Raw genomic sequence first — 18,129 nt, 5'->3', positions numbered from 1 at the left:
TCCACTCATTAAGCGGAATTTAAACCGGATTTTAATTTTAGGTGAGGAATGACTGATGATGTCAGTACATTGATGGATATTAAAACAAAGTCTTAAGTTAAAGCAGCTTTCATTTTACTGCTTTTTTTCAGCTGAAAATCTGTCATTTCCATTAACTCAATACATAACAAAACGCTAGGAAACACAATGACAGTTTTAAGTAGAGAATGTCTTAAAAAATATCGACCAAATGGAAATAAGGCGCTGCCATAGCAACCAAGCGTAGAACAAACTTTAGAGGAATCGTTTCAAAAGCTTTCCGAACGGTTTAACTACGAGCAAAAGTGAACATTTATTTTAGAAACATATACTTAATTTGAAATCGGCACAGGCTTTTTACCAAGTGTTTCGTATACCACATGCACGCAAAGAATTCGGTAAAATTTAACAAAACTAGGCGGCTGAATTTGAGGGACGGGCTAATAACATTAAATTCACACTAAAATGCAAACTTGAATCGTTAGCCAAGTTAAGCTCACAGTAGCCTGCTGTTTCATGTCGCTGTGATCCATAATTACTTTCTCTTCTTTTTCACGGCTCTCAATTATTTTAAACCAAAACATCTCTGCACAGAAAAAGCCGGCAAAATCAATGTCAGTTGTTTCAAGTTATTCGAACTGACGGCATTATTAAAATGCACAGTGAAAATTGATCAGTAAAATTATTGAAATAATGTACCTAAATTGTCGCACAAAAGTGTATAAGAAAAAATAGCAAAGATGTTGAGTAAACGTGCTTCGGCGGGTCGACGTGACGTAGAGGAAGGGAGTTTTATTAGCCAGCTAAAATACGTATTACGGAACCGAAACATCGAAATAATTACGGCTTTCAAAGGCTTTGTGGTGATAGAAACCGAAATGAATGGAACAGCTTGGTGTAAAAAACCTACATTTGAGAAAGCCGCTTTTGACATATTTCCGTGTCAGAAGTCAACGGAAAAGAGCTTTCAAGAAACAGAACAGAATGTAACGTCGTTACGTCTAAAGGCTGAAAAGAGTCGAAATCAACAGCTGACGAAATAAATATCAATATTTTAAGCCCGGTATATCTTTGAATGACAAACAGAAGGCTGTGAGGCCAATATCTTATTTGAGAGAGTTGTCGGTTCTCAAATCATATCCCCCTGCTTAAAATAAATTCAAAGGTATCACCAGAATTTGAGCTGATAAGGAAGTTTAAAAAGTCCGATACGGAAGTTATTTACCTCGCATTCCGGTTCTTCTATTTGTTGTTCTGCTTGTTGAACTGTTGTCTCTGCTGTCGTGGTATCTACCGCGAGAGCTGTAGCGGCCCGCAATATACCGGCCGCCCCAACCACCAAAGAAGTGCCTTTAACTTTAATCTCCCCACTCTGTTCATTGGCACCAAGGGACGGTTGCGCCGAGTTATGGCTCGCTCCTTGTCCGGATTGATCAAACTCTAAGCCTGCTTCTCGCGAATGTAAAGATTTAAGTGAAATCGCAGGGTAGAGTGAAGGTAATTTCCCTGGTCTTCCTCGAACGGTTGTAGCAGTAGATAGATCTCCATTGTGCGCGGCTCTTGGTCGTTGAGTGTTTACATGAACTCTAGCCACAGCAGCGCTGGATATAACCGGTGCAAACCTTGCCATATCGTTACTGTCTACTGTTTCATTTCTCTAACACTCGGCGTGTGAAGATTTACGGACAAACAGCATCCCCCACAAACACATTGATGAAATTAAGACGCAATTCTCTTGACGGATGTCTCTCTAAGCCCTTCGAAGCTCTTCAAAATAACACGAGTGACTTCGACATGAAGATTTTTCCAACCTTGCATGTCACCTAACAATTCATTTACCGGATAAAATTCACGGAGGCCCTGCTAATTCATGTTCAATTATTAAACTTAAGTATTATCCTTGGTGCACTGACAACAGAAGGGAAGAAACGGGTTTGAATTATCATAAAAAAAATTAGTTCAGTTTGAATTGAAGCCGCTTCGCCGAAACGTACGTTTGACACGATGACTGCGGTGTCGATCGGCTAAGTTTACTGAGTTGTTTTTGTGTTTAATCTCCGAGTCGGCTCTGACAACTTCCCAAGGCTAAGGGCAGGTGGCTTTGTGGGCAAGGGAATAAACTTATGTAAATGACCATGTACATTAACGGGCTCTCTTCACAATGAGAACTATTCATCTTTCTGATATCAGCGGCTACTACGTAACAAGGAAAATTGAATTTTCGCGATTAAAATCTTAAAGTTCTCTTAATTAACCGAGATACAAAAACTACAAAGCATTTCTTTACCAAAAGGCAGACTTTTTCGTTTCTAATAAAAACCTGAAAGGCTTGATTTCGAGGCCACGTAAGCTTGTTCGTAATTTACGTTGTCTGTTATACAACATTGAGTTTTTCTTGACTGGGGTGGGAAGTCAAATTATATTTGCCGCAAAACAATTAAAATTATCGTGCCTTCCTTAAATCGATTGAAGGGTTTTTTTTGCCAATCAAAGTATAAAATAATGTGGTCCTATATTAAACTCCAACCAAAGAAACTTACGATAATGTGTTCATTCTACAAACTAAAATTGGTTCCTGTACAACTTGCGGTCATTAAAAACTACCCTGACTAATTTTTTAACCCAAACGATGGTCCTTAGTCAGCGCATTTTCTAATCAACTTATTTTCGTTAACTTTCTCATCGCTGATAAAAAAAAAGCAGGAAACAAAAAAGTGACGATGTTTTTCACAGATGCAAATATTCTAATTGTTGAATTAAAAAAAAGACTGTGAAATCTTCAAGGTTGCGACTTACGACAAAAAAAAAAATTGTACAAAGCGTTCAACTACCGGCGTGAAAAAAAGGAATTAAATATGCAGTCCCCCGTTGGTTTGACTGTTCAATTCTCCAAATTATTTTCAAAATAATCCTGCAGATCCAGCGCTTCTAATTAATAGATCAGAGTTGCGAAAAAAAATAAAATCTTACAACAGATACATCCACGAAATTAAAAATAAATTTTTAACATTCCATCTATTTGGTTTCTCTTGATTTGGTATAGTCCAATACCAGTTTTTCGACAGGCATTACCAAAATATTTTTTGTTTTGTCTAAGAATCGACTTATTTTAAGTACTCGATTATTTGATCATGCCCAAAAAATTAAAATATGAATATTCTGAAAAGTCAAACTGCCTGTTACTGGGCCAAAAATGGAAATTAGGTGAAAAGTATGAATTTTTTATTACATTCTAAAATTTTCGCGTAGTCTTGACGCGACAACGGTGAATAATGTTTAAAATATAACACTGTGTTATGGTTTAATAAAACTGAGGTTGTTTAACCAAAATTTCTCGTTTGATTCTTTTTTAAGAAATTAAAGTTCAAATTACTCCCACCCAAGAAATGCGAAGAAGTTTTGACAATTTGAACTGAAGAGAGAAATTCTAGCGTTGAGAAATTTTGTAAAAACCAAAAAACAAAAAAAGAAAGATAAATTAAAAAGAAAACGACAAAAAAACTAAAACATGGATAAATTAAACAGATTTCCGGATAAGATGCGGGTGATTTCTATTGAAGGATGATTAATATACTAAAATGATTCGTTATTGAAGCTTTGTTTTACTGTGCCATCAATTACGTTAGTGTCAAGCAGAAGAATATAAGCAGATGACATGTTTCTGGCCTGGGTTGAAAGAGGATAGCGGCTTGAGTATTTCCAGTTTAGCAAAATAATGGAGTTTGTCGTAACAAAATTAAACAATGTTCTCGCCGCGGAGAAGAATCAAGAAATTATAACTGAAAATACCAGTGCCGTATACAAAAGTAATCTATTCTGTAATATCATTAAAAATAAAACAATGTTTTGTAAATAAAAAAGTAAGGCAATATAAATGTTCCTTGACTTGAAATTTTTACGAGAACTTTGACATTTTTATTCGAAATGCAAACTATGGCCGCTATATTTTGAAATAATGTACCTAAATTGTCACATAATAGTGCATAAGAAAAAATAGCAAAGATGTTGGGTAAACGTGCTTCGGATTTACGTGACGTAAAGTTTTGTCTTATTATCAGTTGCTTTTTGCCGTGACATCAATTTTTAATATCTGTATTTAGTCGGGGGTGAATCAACTGCAAATAACAATTGAAAATGCACAGGGCTGATTCTTAACACTGATAGGCACGCCCTACTATTCACCAGGTCATCTCAGATAACTAGCTTGCACTGTAGAATGCTCCACTTCCTGTTTGCCTGCAAGAGATGCTACTTATACATCGGGCGGAGTAACGGTGTAAGCAGATGCCAGAGCCTCGCACTAATGTGGCCCCGGATTCGACGTCATACGTGGGTTGAGTTTGTTGTTGATTCTCGTCCTTGTTTTGAGAGGTTTTTCTCCGGGTACTCCAGTTTTCCCCTCTCCTCAAAAACCAACTTTTCTAACTTCAAATTCCAATTCCAACAGGAATCTGAGGGCCACAGGCTCGTCAGTCGTAACAGAGTTTTAAGTGTCACCCTTGATTTATTCATTTTATATAAACAACAACAACAACAACAACAACAACAACAACAACAACAACAATTTATTATGAGGAAAAGACAAATTACAATATTACATACCCACAATTAGCAAGGGCTATTCTATACTTTTTACATGCCTATTCTACTCTCAAACCAATGTCACTACAGGTTACTTTCTTGTAGGGGTAACGGCTAGACCGAAGACAGAATTTGAAAGAAAGAGACAGTGGGAGAGAGCAAAGGAAAATTGGAGAGATGGTAGCTGAGCCACAAAGGACAGCGATGAATGGCTTCATGTAGGCAGAGAAGCATGGAACCTCAGTAAGAACTAAACTCTGGATTTATAAGAAAGCAGTCTGTGTCAGGGGCCGAAAGAGGAACAAGGTATAGGAAATGTGAGCGAACAACAAGTGCGAGACGCGGCGAAAGTCTCCTCACAGTCGCGTGGTTCTTTTCAGTCCTCTTTGGACACATACCGTGCCAGCCTCGTTCCCAAGGTCCTTTCTCTCCGTCCCTGGGAACGAGGTTGCTGCCGTGCATGCTAATAATGTATACGTCACATCTTCGACTCCAGGCAAATCAGCCCAATAACCACAAAGACAAAAATACACTTTACTTTAAGAGATGAATGGCCAGAAAGATGGACACAGATTCACTTGAGTCAACAACGACTGAAAAAAAATTCAACTTGTATATCACCTCGCTTGTAAATAATATTTTCAAGGGGAAATCTCCAGGCCTCTTTGTCTGGTATATCTTAGAACCTCCCAGAAAAATAGCGGATTATGGCCGTACACTCTTTATGCACCAGTTAGATCACCAGATGGATGCGATGCAGTGGCAGAAAACCTAAACTGGGACCTTGAAGGGAAAAAAATCTTGAGCAGATAAGTGGAAAGTCACTCTGAACAAAGAAAATGCAAAGCTATGGTATCATTCCGAAACAATGTCCTTCCTCTTCACACCTTCTCTGCGGGGCCACAACCTGGTCTTGACAGATGAGCTTGAAATCACTTTGTATTGTCCGAACATTTTCCCAAGATATATCTAAAAGAGCTGGTCAAAGGATTGGTACACTGCTTAAACTTGCTAGCGGCCGCAGCTTTGTATGAATGAATACAATTCACCGCCTAGTACATATTTTTCTGGTCATGCTTACCCCACCATATACGTCGTGCTGGATCACACAAGATAATGTATCACCGTTTCCATGTCCCACCATGCACGACTCATTCCAGTCGCCAATAAGAACTCTCTGGACAGAATCTTCGTTTATACCACAGTCTGGGTCGGAACGGAACTTGCTCTTTTCAACTTAAGGCTCTAGAATCCAGGTCGTTTGGAATCACGGCCTTTAAGCGCTGGCTGTACTGGCACACACAAGTATCTTTGGAACAGATATTGTTATTTATTTCTGTTATCCTTACACCAATTTTTTCATGTTTATTGCCTCCTCACTTAACCTCGGGCGTTTCAAGTTTTTATGTACTTTAGAAAGTATCACACAAGATTCTAGGATTCTAGAGCCTTAAATACCGTAAATCCGGGCTTCTCGAGTGCAACGAAGGCCTGCTTCGCTCATAATATTTTGAACGCGGCTCGACAAGCTACGGAATTGGTATTTTAACTGGTACTGCTTTGTTCAAATAAAAGGGATCAAGTTTTCACCTGTTTTGTCGGCTCATTTTACATGGATGAATAACAAGCTTAATGCCTCCTACCCTTTCTGGTTTTGGCCCAGCTACAAATAAACTTCCTAATTGCGTTCGACGTAGAAAGAACGCACCCCTAATACAGATTGGAGTCGAGATTCTACGGGACAACGTGGATTGAATGAATGGATCTTGGGAAGCGTATCAGGCATTCCCCGCCGATTTTGCAGGGGCAGATGACATCATCACCAACTTGGCAAAGGAGAGAAAGCCTGGTGACATCTAACGCACTCCCTAATCTTTGATTATTACTAGTTACAGCAATAAACGACCTAGATGGAAGCGCAAGTTTTTATCTTATCTTTTCCCAAGAGACCAAAAGATAGTTACGGCTCCACTCATATCCATGACCACACCCTTCCTCGAAGTTGGGGCTACAATTGACTGGTGCATTAAGACTCAGGGCAATTCAGAGGCAACATAGACACATATTAGACGGATTGTCACAACATTGCTATCAACATAGCGAGAAAGGCAGACATCGAGACATCAATTCCACGAGTTGTTTGTCGTCAATAACGCCAAAGCATTGTTGTACTTGATGCACAAACGTTAAACGCCGCAAAAGACTACTACAATGGATGGCTGAGAATTCCATATTTTAGTCAGAGCTGGATACGCTCAATAAATATGCAGTTGCTGCTTTCTCGAGAGAAGGGCACTATTAACTTGATTATCTAGCTTTGCTTAGGGGAAGGCCTCCACCTCTCCCCCACCCTACCTCCCCTAAGGAAGACCTGATACTCAGGTGAGGTCACTCAGTGCGACAATATTGGCTCCCTCCCTCCTCCCCCAAATAAAAAGATGCTGGCTACGCTGAAACGAAACATTTGGTGGGGGTCGCCTTTTTTATGAGAGAGCACGTCTACAGCCAAAACTACTATAATTCATGTATACCTTATATTCTTGTAACAGGTGTTCTCCTTGAAAAATTCATTAAGGGTTTGCTGAGAGCTCCTGCTCCATTGATGAACGACAAACTGTAACAGGAAATATGTAAATTGGTTATTGGGCAAAAATAAAAAAGATTGATATTGATAATTAAAGTACCTTGATGTCAGTGACTTGATGTTTGCTTTACGGCGTAAATATGTCAAGAACATAGATAGTCTAGTGAAATAAATAAATTTCACCTGCTGATTCAAGTTTCAACAGTTTTTAACATTGCTCTTTCGCCACTGACAGCTTGCAACAACTTTGTCGAACATATTCATTCTTTTTCGGAATTGAACTTTTGAGTCTCGGTAAATGAAAAACTGAAATATTTATTCACTCGCCTTTTTTTATGACTCGTCTCCCTCTTGAATTTTGCGTCAAATTTGACTTCGCTTGTGGAATATAATCTTCTAGATAGCCGTCAATATATCAAGGGTTTTAACTTTCCACCCGCGAAGTCCTGGGGGAATACTCCTTATACTGGATTGTACGGGAAAATACAAAACTGAATGCAAGGCTGGCACTACGGCAAAGGGCAGATTTATTAGTGGCCAATATTTCGACTAATAGAATTAGTCTTCCTTGATGTTCAGGTCAGGGCCAGAGCTATACTCGGGGGGGGGGGGGGGGGGAGGGCGCCCGAAAGGGGAACCTTTTTCGGGATGGAGATATATAAAAAGGGTGAGGATTTCAATATCTGAAGTGTAGAAAAGTGTAGGGAAAACTCTCTTTTAGGTGATTTAAAAGGGCCTGTCAAAATTTCTCGAACAGAACAAGCGAAAAGAGATGAATTTTTTATTCGGTAGTATTTTTGCCTTGGGAAAAGGCAGCAACTTTGCCGAGTAAAAAAAAAAAATGCGAAACTGCAACCGGAAAGCAAAAACATGCGTCAAATTATTAAGGTCGCACTGGGTGGAAGAAAACGTCAGTGATTACACCTTGCACAACTTAAGTGGTCCAGAAACGAACCTCATTCATTGTTTCGCGATGTCGTCCCACGCTTTTCGGGCATCCTTGCTTTCAAGGCGGTCAAAATTCTCGGCCCATAATCTTATTAACGTTTTCTCCTCATCGTTCGTCCATCTAGCGTGTACCCGTCTTTATTCAATAGAAGACGGTTGAGCTTGGTCCGGTGAGTTCGACGTGACCTGGAGACGGCGATGCAGAGGAATTCTGCGAAGGGCTCACTTGGGTCTCAGTTGTTGCCTCTCCAGGACTGAAAATTTGGCTGTCAAGATATAAATATTGGGAATATTCCGCGCTGCCACCGAAAAAACGGGTAACTGCCACGGGTTGTAATGATTGTTCATTATTCGCTGACAAGCGATGACAGTTACCGCTGTGATGGGTATTGTTAAGCCCGAGTTTTCCGAAATCTGCCTGCCCCACCTACGGCGTCTTTGATGTTTTGGCCGATTTTCAAAGTTTTTGCGAACCGGAAAAGTTAGGGTTGCATTAGGCAATGTGCCCCGATGACAGATTTTTACACCAAAGTGACCAAATTCACACCAAACTTTGCCAACTGCGACCCATGCCTTAAACTTTCTTCAGTTTTCCCTGGGCGCGGGCATGGTTTGTTGAATCCTGTATGATGTCCTTTCGATAAACTATTATTAACCTCACAATCCGGAAACATATTCCCCTGGCATGTGAAGTCGGGTACGACTTCCAAATTTTTCTCTGACATTTTTCTCAGTTTTCTGCCCTTTGTTTTTCAAATAAATGCGACGGCGAGTTTTTAATCATAAAGAGCACCATGAGATAATTGTGGGAAGGACCTGTTCGTAAAGTGAAATGAGTGAGGAAAAACTAAAAAAAGGCTCCAGGAACAACTTTTCATTTTGATTCCATTTTAACTATGGCGGATATGGCGCCTTTCTTCCAGTTTACCATTCTTTCAAAACCTTTCATTGGATGCAAGCAAGTAACCAATCATAAACGTTTTTAGAAGATGTAGTTTGCGCCTGGCAGAATTTTGCATTTATATAAAATATACTGCAATAATCTTGTAAGTTAATTACAGATTCTCGCAGAGGGTGGATGTGGAAACTTTTAATGGAGCACGTTAATAATGACACGACGGAGCAAGTAGAGGTAAAAAGAGACTTTTCTTGGGAATGCAATATGTAAATGTATAAGCCTTGCTTGTAGAGCGTATAGTATTATGTACTTAGGGATGTGGAGTGTTGCCATATGTGTGTGCATACATGGCCGTAATAAACCTTAGTTAAGTGGTGCCCGTTTGGATAAAGCTGAATAACGCAACCATTTGATAATCCTTTGGATATTCTTCTGCGAGCGATTGTCAACAGTGTACGAAAATGTATGTGGAAGCCTTATGTTTATCCATGATCGTGAAAGTACACGACTCCTTCTTGTATTGCTAATTAATCGCGACTAAAGTTCTATTGTTTCAAAAGACTTTAAAATTTATCGTTTTAATCGCGTGCCATTTCTTTTTCGTAAAATATTTGGCCTGAAAGCATTATTTTTTTATTTTAAAAACGGGAGTCTTTTTGTGACATTTTCAAATGGAATCGAGCTGGATTAATTTTTGTTTACACTATGGTATTTGCATATTGCGAAATAGTAGATAAAAAGTTTGCAAATAAGAACTTTTTGCCATTGAATTTTTAGGTCACTGTGTTGTTCTTCGCAAAAAGCCGTGAATTGACCGAGCAGCGTTCGGCACGAATATTTCTTTGCAAGCGACTTACTGGACAAGATTTAATCGCAAACATAGTCAACAATTTTCCGAGGTAAGTTTATATTATAATTTGAATTATTACTTTCGATCGGCAGTCACTAGTTAGTGCGAAATTAATCCTTTTGTTGATACAAGAGTGACAAAATTATTTGGGCCTTGTCAGTTTTAATCCTGTCTAAACTATCATGTTGCTATTGAGTTCACAGTACACAAAAGAGTCTCGGTGTTTCTGCTTGCTGTAATGTTCGATTGCTTTCTTGAAATATGAGAGTTGGCTTAATTTTCTGTTTGATTTATCGTGCATTTTGGACGTTTTGTGAAGTCTTTCAGTTATCCAGGACAGTCTTGTGATTGCTGTGAACCAAAATTACATCGAACAAGACTCGGAGATTAGCTTCAGAGGAGGAGACGAGGTGGCAGTCATTCCGCCAATCAGTGGCGGGTGAAATGAAAGAGGAAAGGTAGATTTATTTCTTTTTACTTAATTCCAGTTCAAAGTCAAACCTCGTCAAATCGTGCCGTGTAAATCACGCAATGCGTGAAACCCTAAAACCAAAGCTAGTGAGCAGTTGGTTTCTTGTGGTGCTGTTTTTTGTAAAATTAAATTAGAGGCTTTTTGCCAGTCTTGAGGGTGGGAAATCATGAGTTTGAAATGATTTCTATTTTCAAAATAAATTGTTCTGTCAGTGTGAGTCAGTAGCAATTTGTTTTGTGTATGAATAATTTACATTTTTGACAATACAGTCATTTACAATTAACAAAACCACTGAGGCTATGCTATATATTTTAATTATCAAAAGCTTCCATAATAACTAAGATCAACACAAATTTTGATCAGCGACTTTGATTTGAAATAAATGCCATTGTACAATTTTAATTTTGTGATATTTTGTCCCCCAGGCAGAGCTTTTAAGGGAATTAAAAGTAAAATCCTGTCTTTTATCAGTAATGCTGCACTTGCTACTCAGATTATCTGTCAAAGCAAATATACATATTGTAAACAATGACGGACAAATTGAAATTGAATCCTTGACCAATGGCTTTTTGCAATTTACAGTCAGGAAGCAGGTGTAATGAAGCAGCGTCAAACTCTTTTCAATAAACTGATGATAAAGCAGTCAATTGTGTAACTAAGAACATGATTATCACCTCATCGTTATATTGTCAGACTGACACTGACTATCACAGAGCGTGAAGGGCTTTAAATTTAGAGTGTACAAATTATTGCGTGGTTCTAGGTAAAAATGTTTCTGTCTTTATGTATTGAACTGGAGGCAGTAGGCTTTGGTAAATCCCATGATGATTAAATAAAAGTGCCATTGAAGTTTTCAAGAGAAATTCGGAATTCACTTGAAAGCCTTGGCCCTTTTGTTCGATCTATCTTTCATCTTGTGTTTTACTAAGTACCAGGTAGCTAGCGCAACTTTCAATTGTCATTGATAGTCTTTAAGAAAATGTCTCTGGCAGGCAATAAGAGTCAGACTTAATTAAGAAGTTGTAGGCAGCTGTTGTTGTTGTTATTAATAATAATAATAATAATAATAATAATAATAATAATAATAGTAATAGTAATAATAATAATAATAATAATAATAATAATAATAATAATAAATATCCATGCATTATTAATTCATCATTTCATCCCCAAACCTTGCTGGCCTTTTTGAACATTTTTTTATTTGAGGAATATATTTTGTACAAATTCATTGGTGGTACACTTGTTTATTTATCAAGCAAAATATCTAAGAGAAAGTTATATTTGTGAGATTCCTCAAGAACACCTCAAGGAAATTAAAGATGTCGAGATATTATCTGGTGTAAATGTAAAGTATTTTTATAGCACATCTCCACTTTTAGCAAATTACAAGTTAGTTTGCTTTTTTTATATTAAAATGTCATATTATATATAGGGATTCTCCTTCATCCCTTTTTTTAATTTAATTTGCCTGTTTGTGTTATTGTACTGATTCGGCATGCCCAAATTTTTCATCTTTTTTTTTTTTAATAAAAAAGGAAATCTTCAAATAATTATTAAATAATTGTTTTTACATTATAGTTCCAGTTCAAAATATTATGTTTATCAAATGACATTTCATTTGATCATTCTTCAGTATTTTGAAGGCAAAAGCTTTTATTTGATGTAGGGCTGGTTCATACGCCATACTTGAGCCGAATCGAATTTGAATTTAGACCAACCCAAATTAATAATTATTAATCCTGGCTGAATTGATTCAGATGCTGAACTTAATTCAACTGAAATCAATTCACTGAAGCATACTTTGACTGAAGAAAATTGTGGATTTAAGTGTATTTTTATGTATTTGATTTGGCTCATGTGAAGTACGGCGTTTGAATCGAAGCTGGTCTACAGCTGTCATTCCCGGCTGACCCAGGCAGGAAAAGCAGCTGAGCGGATCTGAATTAGATTGGTCGTTCTGAATTGATTCAGACGCCGTACTTCACATAAACTTAATTCATAGAATTTGATTCAGCTCGTGAAGTACGGCATCTGAACCGAGTTTTAATGTGCCATCAAATATGATTTCGGTCATAATTTTGCTTTGCAAAGTCAATGCAATTAAATAGCATATTTTCTTAGTTAATTTATAATTTATATTTCTTTTGACAGCTTTGCCTGGTGTCATCTGGCAAATATATATTTGACTTGATAAATGTGCCCTCGGCTCCCTTATTGATGTATTATTTTATTGTAGAATAAAAAAAAATAAACTAAATATGTGGTAATTGTTAGTCTGGTACCTTAACTTGATGAATGTATTCTGAATGCCTGGTGGTGTGCATGTGTTTTTATCTTGCTGTTTTCTGAGAACTTATTGTAATTAAAATATACATAGTTTCAAGAAACAGTTTTACTTTGGCTTTCCTAGAAGTAAAGAAAAAAAGAAAGAAAAGAAAAAGAGATCCACTTTTAAAATTATCTTTTTTCTTTTCTCTCAGGTCGTCAACATTTTGACATTTTGACATTTAGTAAAACATGAAATCGTGTTGCCAAAGTAAACAATCTTATCATTATCACATATTGGGAGATGAAACTTTTTCCCTTCCATTGTGTTGGGGTGAATTGTTTAGTCACTTCATGGTATTCTAAAAGGAGATTAGTTATTGCCTCTCATGCTGGCTTGCATGTAGGGCAGCAACAAAGCTTTTCCACAACTTTCTGTCTTTGGCCAGCTTTTCAATGGTGGCCAAGCTGTGGTTCATGATCTTAAATCCGCCTCCACAGTTAATAATTGTATTGTAAAAATTCAGGCAGACAAAAATGTTTGAAATACAGCTTTGTAAGTTTAGTAACTGCAAGTCTCTATGGTGACAGTGAGTTGCACATGGAACTTGTTTGACCGATATAATGTCATTTTTAATGACAACTTTTCATACCTTTGAATTTGCATTTAGATATGCAATCAAGATACTAGATAATGTTCGAAATATATAACACATGTTATGTAAATATTCTGTCAACAGACACCACATGTACATAGAACTGTTTGGATAAAGCAAATCGTTCAATATTTTTCTGACCCATAAAAATTATTAGTTTAATATAACTACATTCAAATCCTTGGGAACGTATCTCTGAATACTGAAGCTATGAGGTAAGATTTAATTTGTGCAGACTTCAAATTAGTCATAGAATGAGATAATCCATCAAACACAAAAATTTAAATCCAGTGAATATTACCACTGCTATTCTTCCATGGTTAATACAGGAAAGGAAAATAATTCAGCTTTTGAAATTAAACCCATTTCCTTTTGACACTAATTTTATTTGACTCATAATTTAAAATTTTTACTCCCAAAGGATGATAAAATTTGGGAAATCACACAAAAAACAATTATTGTTTTTTGTGTGATTTCCCAGGCCTAACATGGTGGGCTAAAATGGCATTTCTATATTAAATATAAAAATTTTCTTTATAGCTTACAAATTCAAATAAATTAAACAGATAGCTTCAAATAAATTAAAGCAGATAGCTAGAGGAATAAGTTTGACATGTGTAACTTCAAACAAAATTCAATATGTGAATAAGTAAATTATTGCCTTAAAAAAAGTAATCTGTGTTGTTATTTATATATATGCTACTATCCTACTGACAATACTATGAAAGAATAATATCTAGCTGGTTATTTCTAATTAAATTTATTACTAGACTGCTATAACAATACTAGGAAACTTTTATGCAATGTCCAGCAACTTTTATTATATGAAGGCTTGCTGGAAAAAATTAGGGCGGAAGAGATATTGGGCTTGGAACGCTTAAGTCTCCAAAATGCAAAATTGGCCAACATTTCATGTCAGAAAATAATGTAGTTCTGAATTTGTTTTTTTAAACACAGGATACACCTGATGTGTTGACATTTGGGCAAAAGTCATTAACTAATTCATTGAATCAATCCCTTAGACCACAAAGTAATGTGTACAGAATTGTCTTTCTGACATGACAACCAGTCTATTAAATGAGAGTATCTTTGCAGGAATTTGGATTGTAAGGGCAAATTATCACTTACACTCTATTTTCAATGCGTCTTCATATATTATTCCAAGAGGTACTGCCAGACAGTAAAACCAAATTTCTTCAACGTAGTATTGTCAAGGCAATTCGTACCCACCTCTTCCTTTAAATTAAAGCCCCTTTGTAAATTATCTCTTATTTTCCCAAACATGAACTAAGTTTCTGTTTAATTTTTTTATTGTTTTATCAGTAAACCCAAGGCACCAAGTTTGCACATGGCTGATGACACCATAGTTATAACACCAGATCTTCTTCATGTTGATCAAGTCACAGAGATTGTGGGTGCACCAAGCGCTGGAGCGATCTCATTGTTTGTTGGTAATTAATCACCTTTCATGTTGATCATCATTGTTTGAATAAAGCATCATAAATTAATATATTCAAATGTCTTCTTTTTCATTATTTTAAGGAACAACCAGGGATAATTTTGAAGGTAAGGACCAAGTTTTTTTCCATGAAAATAAAGTCATGTCTAACCAAGGAATGCCAGAACTTTAGACTGATGCCATCAACCATTGACCCAAACACAGCTTCTGAGTGACTTGGACCTTTATTAATAACCACACATCTACTTAGTCATGAGTCTGTTTTGTTGCAGGAAAGACAGTAGTTCGTTTGGAATATGAGGCATATGTACCCATGGCTAGATCAGAGATGCGCAAGATTTGCAAACAAGTACGAGAAAAATGGGATGTCAAAAAAATTGCTATATTTCACAGAATTGGGTATGTTCTGAAGAGATTCTTTTTAAAATCAAAAATTTGACTTAATTCAATTTCTAAGCACTGTCAATCCAAGAAGTACTCATTCCCGTTCCCTTGGGCTGTCAGCTACATGTTAGCAACTTGTTTTTAATTTGAAATATTATGGTACAAATGAATATTGTGCTGCTAGCAGACTAAGGACACAAATGATGGATCGGAGAATTAACTCTGCAGTGTATGTTAATTTACTTTAAGTGCTAACGTGAAGCGATGAATTTCATGCTGAGAATTGGAAATGGGAGATCGCACGAGGCAAAGAAAAAACCCCACAACCCACAACCTCCAGATTTGATCATCTGTTGACTGACTGACTGACTGACTGGCTGACTGACTGAGCTACAAGGCCAGAAAGACAGATTTTTGAGAAGAAAATCAGTTTTAGAAATATATGTTCCTTTATTGCAGAGTTGTCCCCATTGGTGAAGCAAGTGTTATCATAGCAGTTTCATCAGCTCACAGGAAAAACTCACTGGAGGCTGTACAATACTGTATAGACACTTTAAAAGCAACAGTACCAATATGGAAGAAGGTATTAAAATGTTTAATTCTTTCCAAAACCTCTCCCTTTTATTATTGTTATTTTCATCTTTTAAAGGTTTCTGTCTCACTGAACAAACTTATCTTTGTGAAAGAGATGTGATGTTATGTTTAAAGCCTGGTGAATGAATGATACACATATTTGACTCAGTCAGTGAGACAAACATGCTCGGAAAAATGAAATCCTTCTCCTGACAGGGTTTTTTTTTCCGAGTACATGCCTGTGTCACAGACTGAAAGTTACATCTTATCAAACTTATCTCTGTTCAAGGACAGTAATTTGATGTTATTTAACAATTATACCAATGAAAGATGTCAGATTATCATTTGAAGACACACAAGTGTGTTCACAAGTACACCTTTCTAATAATTATTAAAATTTTATATTTATTACAATTATTATTATCATCACCTTTTTTATAATTTTCCCCTCTAAAGATGGAGATAGACAGACAGATAGATGGATAGATAGATCAATCAATATTGGTCAATCCATAGATAGATAGATCATGTATAGCTAGCCAATAGCCCAATTTTAATATGTTAAATTCAGCCTGAAACAATAAACATCATCGTGAGGCCCCAGGGACTAAACAACTAAACCCATATAAACTTTACAATTTATTCCGCAGAGTGTCAAAGTGATGTTACTGTTTCAGGCTGAATTTTAATACATTGAAATTGGGCTATTGTTGTTAATACAAAATATGTACTGTCAAGTCAATCAAGAGAATTTGTGCGTGATAACAAGGTTTATCAATAAATTACCTTTTTGTGGGCTAAATCTACTTCTGAACCTGCTTTTATTTCAGGAAGTGTACGAACAGGGTGAACCCAGTTGGAAAGAAAATTCTGAGTGCTTCTGGAAGAACAAAGTGAACTCTTCCAAGCAGTCAACTGTCTAGCATGGATTTTAGCTTCAATAATATATCACCAATATAAACAGTTTTATACAGCATTTATTTAATAATTAGATTGCCACAGGTGCAAAACACGTAGCCTTAACACAACCAAAGTAAAATAAGTAAATTTAATGTGTCATAAGGTTATTATTGAATGATATGTGGTGTTAAACAAAAATATAAAACCAACAAGTGCCCAGTGCATACCTAGAAGCTGGTAATCTTTTGATAAAAAGTAAAAAAAAAAAAAAAAAAAAAAAAAAAAAAGAAGAAGAAGAAGAAAGGAAAAAAAAAATCTTCCAGTCCATAATTTTTCAGGCTGGTTGTTTGTTAATACATAATAGTAAAATATTTCTTCTCCTTTTTTCTCTCACTTTCTTTTTTCTTTTCTTTTTCTTGGCAGCTGTTAGATTTGGAGTGAAACTCTTAGAATTGTATGCTAATAATTATTGGGTATTGTTTTTCGATATTTACAGCACCCAGGTATTTTAACATGGCCTAAACAGAAACTCATAAAAAAAAAAATGTGTCACTCGAATATTTGTTGGCACGGGCAGCCAGCCGACAGTAAATGTTTTTAAGGCATCAGCATCAGAAAAAGCATTTGGATATTAAGCTTTTAAATTACATAATAGTAAATTGCATCCTGCTTTCTTATAAGAGCAGAAAGCTCCTATTTAATTGAAGGACTTGGGGCATAACCAACATATGCATTTTAGATCACTTTAATTTGTTGTTTAAGCTCAGATTCACCGGAGGTTTGGCATGTGGCCTTGAATTCCTTCAGGAAGAGCATTGCTCCAATGTTTTATCAGTGATTTGCTTTTTGTTTGCAATTATAAGAGCCTATTCTCATGGGCAAGATTTCAGTTTTTTATCACAAAAAAAGTGCAAAGCAGCAGAGAATCTGAGCTAAGACAACAAACAGGGATCTGAAATGCACTAATGGTTATATGCACTGAGGCCGAGGGTTGTCCAATACTGTCAAATAGATTCCAGTCGTATCCCCATGCTTTCCATCGGAAAACCGGAAGTCTATTGGTGAAAAGTCTTTCCAAGAGTAGGTGATCCATTGGACACGAATAGATTCCACTGGAAAAGTATATTCTCTATTCGTTAGTGACTTAGAATAATTTGCACTCATGTTGTATGTGGGGGTTGAAAGTCGTTCCGATGGAGTCCGTCGGAACGGCTTTAAAAACGAGTTATGTTACATGTGTAGCGTGCTTGTATTGACTCACGGCTTTAAGAACGAGTTATGTTACACGGTAGCGTGCTTGTATCGACTCACGGCTTTAAGAACGAGTTATGTTACATGTGTAGCGTGCTAGTTTTGGCCCATGGCACAACTAGACTTCCGGAGATTCCATCGGAATCGATTATTTCCAATGGATCCGATGGACTCCATCGGAATCGATGTATTTCCAATGGTTCCGATGGACTCCATCGGACGACTTTCCAACCCTCCCAATTGTTTTGTTTACACTTCCGGTTTCATCTCATGACCAGACTTCCGGT

General features: G+C 36.7%; 2 protein-coding genes across 6 annotated transcripts in view; one reads left to right on the top strand and one right to left on the bottom strand.

The window, feature by feature from the left end:
• LOC146468145 (sodium channel protein 1 brain-like) overlaps positions 1-2,118 on the bottom strand; it is a 37,033-nt gene extending 34,915 nt beyond the window's left edge. For both annotated transcript variants that reach the window (XM_085124704.1, XM_085124705.1), the window contains exon 1: positions 1,244-2,118. In XM_085124704.1, the coding sequence (XP_084980830.1) occupies positions 1,244-1,648 (405 nt within the window). In that variant the 5' untranslated portion in view covers positions 1,649-2,118. The remainder of the gene's footprint in view (positions 1-1,243) is intronic.
• Positions 2,119-9,141: 7,023 nt separating this feature from the next.
• Positions 9,142-17,571, top strand: LOC146468144 (molybdopterin synthase catalytic subunit-like). Of its 4 annotated transcripts, XR_014867539.1 has the most exons (9): positions 9,142-9,263; positions 9,807-9,928; positions 10,199-10,337; positions 14,599-14,726; positions 14,818-14,841; positions 15,007-15,133; positions 15,578-15,701; positions 16,522-16,846; positions 16,883-17,571. XR_014867539.1 is itself a non-coding variant. In XM_085124740.1 (8 exons), exons 3-8 carry the CDS (start codon positions 10,324-10,326, stop codon positions 16,612-16,614), a joined length of 510 nt encoding a protein of 169 aa, XP_084980866.1. In that variant the 5' UTR covers positions 9,142-9,263; positions 9,807-9,928; positions 10,199-10,323; the 3' UTR covers positions 16,615-17,571. The 4 variants fall into 4 exon arrangements, 3 of the variants coding, with proteins under 3 accessions (XP_084980866.1, XP_084980868.1, XP_084980867.1); XM_085124740.1 differs by having other exon boundaries at positions 16,522-17,571; XM_085124742.1 differs by lacking the exon at positions 10,199-10,337 and having other exon boundaries at positions 16,522-17,571.
• Positions 17,572-18,129: the final 558 nt, after the last annotated feature.

This window comes from Pavona decussata, unplaced genomic scaffold (assembly GCF_977016875.1).
Source record: "Pavona decussata unplaced genomic scaffold, jaPavDecu1.1 SCAFFOLD_133, whole genome shotgun sequence".
In the NCBI taxonomy this organism is placed as follows: Eukaryota; Metazoa; Cnidaria; class Anthozoa; order Scleractinia; family Agariciidae; genus Pavona; species Pavona decussata.
This window is presented reverse-complemented; position numbering and strand designations above follow the sequence as displayed.